A 12,051-nucleotide genomic window follows, 5' to 3' on the forward strand; every position below is an offset into this window, starting at 1 on the left:
GGGGGAGCAGAGATGGACATTTTCCGACTGCAGTGACCCCAACACGGTGGACAAGTAAGTAAGACATTCAGCAACACCATGAAAGGCAAGCAAAGCTTATCAGCACCCAAATGTCTATATATGTGTGGCATTGTGGTGAAATCAGGCGCTCGTGAAAATAATGAATGTGAAAACATTGACACTTTTCACCCATTTGGCATTTTTATCCATTATTTTGTTTTGGGCCTTTTATTTTTATGACCACTTAAACAATTCCCGCATGAATTTTACTGAAAAGCATTGATAAAAGGAAGATAAAATGTAAATTTGCAGTTTCAAGGACACTATATCTTTGAAAGTCACCAAATTTTGGCGGTTATTTTCTCACTAACTTTACCTCTGACACCAGGCAACTCCCACGTTCTTCAATAGCAAATATTTCGACATCAACAGTGTCTCTTCGCATCCTCTTTACACTGCCTAGAGGAAACATTGCCCTCAGCTTTTTCAGACAATTTTCATAAACTTGAGAGACTTGACTAAACACCTGGTATCTCATCATTGCCATCACTGTCAAGGAAGGGGTATAACAGACAAGGGCATATATGCAAAGATTCTATTGGCATTTAATATCTTCAGTATACAATAATGATTTCAAAGGAAAAAAAGGCAAAAACAGATAAGTTCAGCTTTCCATGTCTAAAGCACAAGGTAAACATTTAGACAAAGAAGTAAGCAAAATAGTAGGTATAAAATAGGTACTAGTTTACATAAAGTTTGTATTAAGAGTTTCACAATCAGTCAGATTGTCTCTGGTGTCCAGTGCAAATCCCACAGTACAAAAGACCTTCAAAACCAGTGCTTGTCAACCTTTTTCCAGCCAGCACCAACTTTTGTCACCTTTAATAGCCTAAAATTTGCGTACCACCCAACTCTATGAATTTCATATCCAAGGCATTAAATAATGCTGGTCACAATCCACATGACTCCCACCAACCACCAAAATGATCCAATCATCCACCAGTGACCAATACTGCCCAGGTTGGCAAGCACTCTTCTTGACTTACTTAGAATCTCCATTTGTTTGCACAGGCCCCGTTGTTTTGGACATCCACGGACCAGAACCAGGAACAGCAGAGGGTGACGACTGCTGTGCTGGGGAGACGTCGGACGCAATACTTTGATTGACATTTGACGGAATCAAGGGACTAGAGGTTGCAGCAGCAGCAGGTTGAGAGCCTGGACTCCGCAGGCTGCCTGAATCACTATTTGTGGTCACTACAGGGCTGGATGTCTGCTGGCTTCCTTCTGAATCCTGACTGTTACTGGCACTGGGAAAAGATCCCTGGCTGTACAGAACTGTCGCTTGACTATCGAGGGAATCTGAACTGTTTTCTGAAAAGGTACGAGTGAGGAACAATAAAACATGAGCAAATATATAGCTGGTTGAACCCAACTCAATAAATCACACTGATAAAAACTAAACAGCCCTCCTCAGCATTAAGTTTGTCCTTATCCACTGACTGCCCTCTTTTCTTTTGTAATGTGAATTAAGGAAATGGGGACAGGGTCTGTGGTGTGGTGGTTAGGTATTTAATCATCACATGCAAAAGACTCAAGTTTGATTCCTGTGTGCTTAGAGCTTTCAGTGAGGATCTCAATGTTTCCGCTGAGGCACTGCGTCTCTCTCAGCCTTGGTTGGCCCTGAAAGGCAGGGCCAAAGCCTGCCTCCCAAATGTTCTAAATTGTGTTGATGGAGACGTGAAAAAAAAATTTTTTTTGGGTTTTTTTTGGGATGACAATGACAATGACAATCTTTATTCATCTCGCAGGGAGAAATTTGTCTTGGTTGTTAACAATGGCAGTAGACGTTACAAAAGTTAGACTTAAACGTGCACTCACGCAAACGCACAACAAGACAGGACATTATGCCAAGTAAATACATGTCTCACGGGCTGGGACAACCCGCTCCGTAACACATTCATTCTCTCTCTCTCTCTCTCTTTCTCTCTCTCTCTCTGTGTTTCATTTGTAGCACTGTGTGTTCAGTAACCTCACTGCAGTTAATACGAATGAATTTCTATATCTGTCTGTTCTTGCTTTTTTGGAAATGTATCGTTTACTGCGGGTCGATAGTTGAAATTCCGATGTCAGTGGGTGGCTATGGTCACAAAGCATTATTTCCGCCTTTTTTAGAACGTTTGTCTTGTGCAGATATTCAAAGTTACTTAGGTCTCTACCAATTGTTCTTGATGCCTTTTTTATCAACTTATTTAGTTTTATAATGTGCTGCCTTCCCAGATTGCTACCATAGCAAGTGATTCCAAAATTTATCAAAGTTTCTATTGTGGTGGTGTAGAAAATCTGAAGGATGGATGGATTCAGATTGAAAGACTTTAGTTTCCTCAGAAAGTACAGCCTCTGATTTACTTTTTTAGCGATATTGTTTACGTGGTTTTGCCATGTAAATTTGTTGTCTATTGTAAGGCCAAGATATTTGTATGAATCCGTGATTTCAATAGTTTCTTGTTCAATTACGAGTGGTGGGATTGTTGGTTTTTCTCTTCTAAAATCAAAAATCATTTCCTTTGTTTTTGAGAGGTTCACTTTTAGAAAATTTGAGTTGCACCATTTAAAAAACCTACATATTTCTTCGAAATACTCTTTTTCATCATGGTTTATCAATCCAATAATAGCGGAGTCATCTGCAAACTTAAATAAGCGTGTTGTTTTATATATACTTCTATGATCGTTGGTATATATAGTATACAAAACTGGTGACAAAACACACCAGTTTTGTATACTATATATAGTATTATTAACAAGGTGCAATCATTTCTGCATCACAAACTAGGACCATTTAAGTCAATTCTATCTTTACACTTCATAATGAGTGTACATTTTTAGAGATTTAAAAAAATGTTTGCCACTGAAAGAACAATCTTTTGAGAATGAATCACACTAAATGAAGTAGTAAAACAATGAAAGGCATGTAGTCAGCTTGTTGGAGCTAACATCAAGATGAAAAAAACAATTTCGGGTATTCATATTCCTTATGTCATAAACATCCAGTGCACTGCAGTCATTCTGCTTAAATAGTACCCAAAAAGCCATGCTGACACATGCTTCACCATCCAAGTACAACAATACATAAGAATACAGCCTAGAATAATTCATGTAAACATTTCAAACCAATTTTCTACTTTGTCTATCTACCTTTATATAGCACAGCAAAATTTATATATATATATAAAAGATTTCCATGCCCATCGATTTTTCTATGTGAGTGCGCTGAACTGTTTCTTACAAATATCTATACATAATACCTCTTCCAAGCCCATTAGGTCCGTTCTTCTGCTGAGAATCTGTGTGGTTCAACTTTGGCACGATCTTTTTGGTAAAGCGATATTTGAGAAGTGTAGACAGAGATCCATCCGGTGCACTCATGACGCATACGTGCACTGCAAAGCAAAGATAAGACAAAATCAAATCCCCTCGCCGTAGTAAAGAAATATGAAATTACATCTACATAAAACAACAACAAAGGCCATATAAACAAGCCAGAAAATTTGTCATTAGGCTGAAATAACATACTGTGTTTGTACAAAGTTTAACTTGTCATATAATGCAAAATGCTATCTTCAGCACAAGCCGGGCAAAGCTGATCCAGTTCGCAGCCCCCTTTTGATAAATTGAGTCTCAATACAGAGGAATCAGGCGCTCATCAATTTTGTGACAAAAGACAAAAAGTAAAGGAGATTGGGGGGGGGGGGTCCCTGGTTTCAGATGTAAAATTAATGAGAAAATGGCCCCCAAAGTTTGGTGATTGCTATCGCTTGAAAGTCCTCAGAAACAGAAAATTGACATTTTTTGTGCTTAAATCGACAATTTTCTGTACTGTAAAACCCACACAGAAATATGTTCTTAAATGGAAATTAAAGTTTTGAGCAGAAAAAAATTTGACTATGCTTTACAATTGGTAAATTTAGAAATATCTGTCAAACTGAAAAATTACTGCCATGCGAAAGCAATCCAACATAAGGTGATTTTACTTTTTTGGGGGGGGAACACTGGTGCCAATAGTGCCATGGAAAAAGAGCAGGTCTTACTGACACATATATGAAACCAGAGCTGCTTCGCAGAGCAGTGAGAGCACAGGATTTCTCTGACCTCCACCAGGAGGTAATAATAAAAATAATAAAACTCTCCCACTCTGATTCGGTACCTAGAGGGGTGGATTTTTTTTTTTTCTTTAACTTTTTCAATATTCTTATCTAATCTAGATAATTTCTTGAATTTCCCAAACACACACATATAAATTTGGCGCTCATATGACCTTACGCAGTTGCGAGCACAGTAAAACCTCTACTAAAAGAAACATAAATCATACCTCTAAAATTTTTACCTCCTCAGATGCATGACTAAAAAGCCAACCAATCACAACTTATCAATATCTTTATATCTTTATGGGTAAGTACAGAGCTGCCGTAAGCTGACAAAACTTCTTGTGTGAAAAAATCAGAGTGAAACTGTGACTATTTTAACAAATGAATTAGAATATTTAAATTTCGGAACTGCCATGTGAGAAAGCAGCCACCAAGCGATCTCAAAACTGGAAGCCAGAGCACGAAGGATCCCAAACCAGATAGACATAATGCGTTTTATTTTTTGTGTCGCATCTCCTGCAATTAGCTCCCTCATTGCGTGCTGCTGGATATGTTTTGAAAGAAAAATTGTATAAATTTATAGTTTTATTCTGTACATGTTCATTTTGTGAAAAGAAATCGGTGCTGTATATTGAAGATACGTCAGTATATCATTATTCAGGAGGATACACAATCCATTGGATACAAAAAGTCATGAATGCAGGGAAGTGTTTTGGCTATCATGCTCATGACAAGTTTCATGTTCGTGCTGGAAACAAAATTTTGAGTGAGTCAATTTCTAAACACATTTTCCTGTCTTACGTGGCAGTTTTGTAAATATTTATCGTTAGGCTTATAAGTTATTAGCCATTCAATATGTGTTTGTTGTTTTGACTAACTATAAATAGACATACATTTTAAGAGCATCTAACTCAAAAACGTGAGCAGCCATGGTATTGCTATTTCGTACCAATAAAGAGGTTTAGTTGCTTTCTCTAAAGAACAAACTTGTGTTCACGTATGATATTTTTTGTTTGTGTAAGACGATAAAACATGTGTTGAAAAATTCATTTCACCGGCTACCGACACAGGTAGCGGGAGGGCGGTTTAGTGACCTCTGGGTGACCGGCCCGCCGTGACCCGGTCACTTCATCGCCGATCCAACTAAAAGAGCGCTGTTTGTACGCCGTGATCTGTTTCAAAGCAAAAGAAACCTCTCCTGGGTTTTTTTTTTATTCTCAGAGTGCGCATTTCTCTCTGGAGGCATGACTTTGTCTTTTCCTGTACACTGTGTCATCATTGTTATGTACAAGTCATGTTTGTCATCACTGTTATGTACAAGTAAGCTCCATAGATTTTGTGCTTTTGCCTCATATTAGTTTAAAAATTGTTTTACACATGTGTTTTTCTGGTACTGAGGCTTTGATAACAGTATTTGTACAGCCTTTCACTATTGTGATGTGTTGTCAATGATAATGTCCAATGTGTGTCCTTTCTTGTACATAACAATGATGACATGTTCTGAGCACTAGGTCATTGTTACAAAGCTTGTCATTTATATTACCATTATGAATGGAGTTCATAGCGTACAAAGTCTTTGTTTACTAAACAAATGGAATTTAAAGTCCATAATTTGCCTTGCTGCTTTTATCTGTTTTTGTCATCACTGTAACATACAAGAAAGACAGTGGTTGCCAAACCAATAGACCCATATCTCCAAAACCCTACATCTCCTTGCTCTGAATATTGACCTTATTCGACATGCGACAGCACTAAAGTGGTGAAGGAGCGGACTACCGGTGAAGAATGTGACGCGAAACAGGAGAGATTCTATTATAATACCCGATTCTGTATATCGATCATCAAAAAGATCACATTAAAACTTGAGGGTATCACTGGGTTTCAGATTAACTTCAAGCAGTACCGTCACAAGCCGTAAAACGCAGAAGACGCATCTTTCTGATTGGCTGCTAATTTTAGTAATGTGATGTCATCTGGGATACCTACAAACTATTTTAAGAAGGCCGTGGAGGTATCGCATAGAATGACGTGTTTCCAGTATGTTAATAGACCACCTCTATTCTCACCCCGGGTGAGAATAGCGCAGGCTAGTCTTTTGGCTATTCTCACCCGGAGTGCGTTCACCGTTCTAGTCTAGGCCAACCAGTGTGGCGTTCACCCTAAACCACAGAATTCTACACTGTGATAACAGAATGCTGAGAATTGTAGCATTTAGTGCCGTAAACAAACGTTCCATTACTACTGTTAGCCTAAAAGCGTGCAATTTTGTCTCTGGGCAGAGGAGAGAGAGAGAGAGAGAGAGAAAGAGAGAGAGGGGATTAGCGCGAGAACTTCCGGGCAAAACAAAATGGCGACCCGCGTAGTTCGGCTAGATTCGAAAAGTTAAATAGCCATAGAATCGTTGTAGACGACCAAATTAATTTACCTTTGTGTTTTAACATCATTTTTTAACTTTGTTTTGGTCATAGCATCTTTGTAGACGAATCAAATTAGCTTACTTTCGCGCTATAAGGTCATTTTTTCTATGCTTTTTTTATCAATTTGATCATCCACGCCTATTATAGACAGTATTCCGAAAGGCTTCCATTCCGAAATTAGGAAAAACAGGTCTTGTTTCACAGCGGGTGAGAATAGCCAACGCTGGCAAGTCTCACCCGGGGTGAGAGGTCGATCGTATTTTTATTCTCACCCCGCGTGAGGGTAGCCACTTCCATGTTAATAATATGGCCGGCACTATTTCTCCGAACGTTCGGGAAAATAAAGCTAGGCACTATTTCTCCGAACGTTCGGGAAAGTAAAGCTGGGCACTATTTCTCCGAACACTCTGAAATCACATCCTTTCCCGCAAATTTCGGATATTATATAGATCTATAATTATAGTATAGGCCTACCAAAGATTGTTTGTATACAATATGGTTCAATCGGTCCAAAAAATGTCCGCAGTAAATATTTGTATAAAGAAATGCTACAGTTCCAAGCAGTTTTTCGCTACATATATGACGTGTTGCCTATGAAGGGTGCTGCTCTTAAACCTAATGAATGTGTTGTGTTCACTCGGGTGCTGTCTAGATCTAGATCTAGATCTACGGAGGGTTATTGATAACGACACATAGAACTAGCATCTGCGTTTGTCGCGGCCGCGACCAATCAATTGTGGCTCGATTTTTGGGCATTTTTTGGTCCCCGAATCGGGGAATAAAAGTCAAATTTTAAAAAAAAAAAAAATGAAAGAAACCGAACCTCTTTACTTTTGAAAGAAAGTTCACATAGCTTCACTTTGTCTTTCTCACTTGTTGTCACCACGTTGATTTGTTGAATACGTTAGTTACTTTTATTTTTCCCTCTTTGTTGTGTTTTATTTTGTTAGTGTGTATTTTTTTCTTTCTAGTTATTGTTCTGATGTGTTGTTTTTTAATCAGTTTTTTTTTGTTGGGGGAAAAGGAGGGAGGGGGGTGGTGCGGATGTTGTATAGTGTAACGTCATTTAATTTTATGTTCCTACTTTCATTAGATTCTAAATACATATACATGTATACAGATTTAAATGTGTTATGTTAGAGCGTTCGTTCCACCAAACCCGATTAGATCTACGTGTACTGACTCTGGCAGGCCCCTTAATGTGTGTGATTCCATAATTTACATGTAATATCATGTACTTTGTTTTAAAATTGCACACATTTAGGGTTAAAACAGCCAATCTTCTTCGGACAGGTGGACTCACGCCCTTATTTGTTAATTGTTGTGGTTGTTTATGGGCTGTTCTAATTTTGATTTCATTCGGTCGTGAAACCTTTCTTTTTCACGTTTTTACACTCATCTAAAAATCTCTAGACTAGCTCTTGAAAACTGAAATATATATAGACCTAAAAATTTGCTCCTGTGTGTGTGTGTGTGTGTGTGTGTGTGTGTGTGTGTGTGTGTGTGTGTGTGTGTGTGTGTGTGTGTGTGTGTGTGCATGTGTCTGTGTGTGGTAGTAAGTGTGTAAGTGGAGAGTGAGGAGCGTGTGTGTGTTTGTTTTTTCGGGCTTTATTTCAGCCTTTATTCAGTAACAGTTCAAAGTATACAAAAATAGAAACACAGGATCCATTCACTCCAGGGCTCATGAGTCGTTCCTCTCTTTCACTCATTCATTCAATTCCCGTGTTCTCTCCCGCGGCTCATCCCCGTCCGCATGACTTTCACACCCCACCCCCTCACTCCAGGCACACACAAAGAAAATCTCACTCATTCCCTTGCACCCTGCGAACCATGGACAATAATATTAGCAAAAACCTGCCGTAGCCGCATTCCTTTCGTTCGTGCGCTGTGGACCAGGCCAGGGGGGGGAGGGGGGGGGGTCGGTGTCGTCGCCTTGTAGTTGTAGTTGCTGTCGCCTGTGATACACTCGTACATTCTTCCTTTCATCTGCTCAGTCACTCACACTGTCTCTCCATCCACAGCTCAGCTCGTCATACGTTCAAAAGTTGCCCACTAATCATGTTTAGTTAGTGTGTGTATAAGTTTGTGTGTGTACATGTGCATGATGGTGGTGGGTATGTGGTGGGTGTTACTGAAGGTTGTCTGTAGGCGGGCTTGCCATGCCATGCGGTGTTCGTTCCCAGACCAGAGGCAGAATGAAAGTTGGCGCTGAACTCTCGCAATAAACAGGCTAGGCAAAAAATCACGAGACCGGAAGCCGGAAACCGTTCGGAGAAATAAAGAACGGCACTATTTCTCCGAACGTTCGGAGAAATAGTCACTTCGTAATAATATTTCAGAATTCCAGTATTGACACCGTACGAATGTCAACAATTTCCTTCATGATTGAGACATTGACGGGTTTGAGCTTCCTAATTTTCCGGTTCACTGCGTCTATTGAATTCATTCTTTGAACATTCCTCTAGAGCACCGCATCATATCACATTACCCGTATTCCTAGAAAAACATCGCTCCAAATCGTCGTGCCATCCCGTTGGCTATATAGCACATGATCGGAGGGGTGGTCCGGTCTGACGTCACACAAAATGGCCGCCTTACCTAAAAATAGTTTGCGTCCTTTTACGTTTAATCGCATGTGTACCGTCTATATTTTAACAGAGGAATTTATGAAGGGAGGGGGGGGCTTGGAGACTCCATTATTATAAATACTAGATCTAGACCTAGGCCTAGACCTCCTAAGACAGCTTTCCGTTTACGCGAGAAGTTCAACTGAACAGGGCTTGAATTTCCGGCGATTGTTAAGATTCCTGCGTTTAATTCCGATGTGTGTTTTTCATACCCTCAGTCATATTTCGCTTTGGTCCCTAACCTTAACCCTAACCCTAACCCTGGCCCTAACCCTAACCCAAACCCTAACCTAGGGTTAGGGACCAAAGCGAAATATGCCTGAGGCCTGAGGGTATGAGAAAAACGCACATCGAAATTAAAAGCGGGAATCTTAACAATCGCCGAATTTCCTTGAAACCTCACTACAGTCTACAGACAATATGTTAGTAACAAATCCCCATGCCTTGTTAGTCATGGGGAGGGGGGACACGTTTTACCATAATTTGATGTTTTGCCTTTGCAGTTGTTAGGTTTGATTCTTAGTCTTAGCTTGCCGCGCATCAAATAATAAGGGGGGTGGGTGGGAACTACCGAAAAAGCACCCTAGAATCTACTAGATTTAGATCTTGATCTAGATATAATTCTAGAATCTAGATCCAGATGTAGATCTAGATGTAGATGTAGATGTAGATCTAGATCTAGATTCTAGCTCTAACGTGCACCTGTTCAAACGTAAAAAGAAGGATGAGTTTCAAGTTGATCCTTGCTTGCTAACTCATCATTTTGACAGGTAATTTGTACTTCATTGTTTACTCCGCCACTGGCCTGGGAACAAGACCTAAATCTCCAAAGTCGAGGAAAACAATAAAGTACTTACAGAGGTAGATAATGGGGACACAGAATGAAACGTAGACTATTTTCAATAAACACTGGACATACAATCAGTACAATCAGTTGTCTCTTGATCAGACCGCGGCAGTTTCGTCGGTGCGCTCAGAGCATCGGAACTCTCTTGAAGCGAGCGAGCAGAAAGAGTAGATCTACTGGTAGAGTTTCCAGATTTAGATCTATCCTTGGCTTTCCGGTTTTACTGTCAAAGTCCAGCCAAGCAAAACTCCTATAGATGATACACTGTAATATTATTATTGAAGAACTGGCAAAGTTCCAGAATACTTCATTTTCCAGTGACTGAATTAGATCTAGATATCTATATCTATGTATAAAACCTATGATCATGTTCGTGCAAGGATCTTAGACCCCCTTGTATTCATAAAGTGAAACGAAGTACATCCGGTGGGGGTGGTTAGCGGGTGCTCTGGTGTGGTTTGCTCCTTCTTTCCTATCAAACGTCTATCGTCCTGATATCTCCTTTTTTGTGTTTGTTACTCTCTTGTAACACGTCTATTCTTCGGCATTTATATGACCTTATTGTGTTGCAAGTGCCGCAAAACTCTTTCGGACACGATGTACATCCGGCTCAGTCTCCAGGTCTTATGCTTGGCTGCATACTTTTGATCAACCAGTAGGCCTATACCTTCAAGCGCTAGGCCTTCGAATTTTTTTTTTTCCGTCGGGACTATGATATCATACTATTATAGCATAATAATTTATATTTACAGTGTAGCCTATACGGTGTTTTGCCTACCAGCCTAAGTAAACAACAAAACATAAATATTTTTCATAGACTGCAAAGAAGCGAAAGCCGACTGAGATTATCAAGTTGAACTGCAGAAGGTCCTCCGGGATCCCCACCCATCCACCTGCTACTTGCACATTATAAAACCTATCATAGGCCTATAGGCCTTTGTTCGTTATTCACATTGTTTTAATGTAGCCTCCACTCCAAGCAATCGTTTCTTTCTGCTGTGCAGTCTGTGGCTTTTGGGAAGATAATAGGACTGACGTGAGGATTGCGTGTTGTCAGAAGCGACTCAATGGCAACACAGGTAGGCTATTATAGATATCTTATAGTCCCTCCGAAATTAGAGACACGAGGGGGGGGGGGAGGGGGATACCCCGCTGGTCCTTCAAGGGCTGGACGTATCATGACCCCTTACCCTGTAAAACATGTTATTATAATGTCGCTACAGAAATATCAAAGAGAGGAAACAACCAATACGTCAGTTTTTGTGCAATTTATCGTTGCGTGTAACCAGGGCTCAAATTTGTTTTAAACAAAAACTGGATGATCTATCGAATATAAGACAAATCGCCAGGTGTAACCACAAAATTGTACACGGCAAAGATAGGACGATGGCTTGGCTACTCGATCGAGAAATCAAGCGCTGTTTGATAAAAAAAAAAATATTATTCCGTGCGATCGCGGTCAGATTTGGGGTAGACGCGCTGTGACGTAGAATCGCTTGAAACTTCACCACAGATCCGATAAGTCAACGCATAAAGTCAATAATTTTGTATCGTATTCGTCGAAAGCTATACGAGAATTGTCCATTTCATCGAACTGTTTAGTGTGTTTACATGTTCCAGTCTATCCTCCAATTCTCTTACGATTGGTGAGATTCCTTCTCTTTACGTCAGAGAGCTGATATCATGACATAATGAGTGCTTGCACTCTTGTGTGCTGTTACTTGACTTGACAAAAGAAAGAAAAAGAAGTTTATTTATTTAGACAAAAGACTGATTTTTAAGTAAAATGCAAGTGCATTCATTCATCAAATCCTGACCGATAGCCTTTTTTCCCCAGTACTTTCTTGAATGTTGTTTATGCCCACTTTTTTGTCACAAGTCTTCGCAAGAGTCAGATTGTGCTTCTGGGTGACCGTAGACTGGACCTAATCATACAATGTATGTATGTATGTATGTATGTATGTATGTATATATGTATGTATGTATGTATGTATGTATGTATGTATGTATGTATG

The 12,051-nt window shown here is 39.8% G+C and overlaps 1 protein-coding gene across 4 annotated transcripts in view; it reads right to left on the reverse strand.

Moving 5' to 3' along the window:
* Positions 1-10,541, reverse strand: part of LOC101849948 (SWI/SNF-related matrix-associated actin-dependent regulator of chromatin subfamily A containing DEAD/H box 1A) — a 42,183-nt gene extending 31,642 nt beyond the window's left edge. For 2 of the 4 annotated variants that reach the window (XM_005104636.3, XM_005104634.3), the window contains exons 1-3: positions 10,047-10,541; positions 3,306-3,440; positions 1,047-1,374 (exon numbers count right to left, since the gene is read on the reverse strand). In XM_005104636.3, coding sequence (XP_005104693.1) covers positions 1,047-1,374; positions 3,306-3,426 — 449 coding nt within the window. In that variant the 5' untranslated portion in view covers positions 3,427-3,440; positions 10,047-10,541. Of the gene's footprint in view, positions 1-1,046; positions 1,375-3,305; positions 3,441-10,046 lie in introns of those variants that run through there. The other 2 variants (XM_005104635.3, XM_035971402.1) reach the window with 2 other exon arrangements.
* Between the last annotated feature and the right edge of the window lie 1,510 nt (positions 10,542-12,051).

The sequence above is a fragment of the Aplysia californica genome, unplaced genomic scaffold (assembly GCF_000002075.1).
Source record: "Aplysia californica isolate F4 #8 unplaced genomic scaffold, AplCal3.0 scaffold00429, whole genome shotgun sequence".
NCBI lineage: Eukaryota > Metazoa > Mollusca > Gastropoda > Aplysiida > Aplysiidae > Aplysia > Aplysia californica.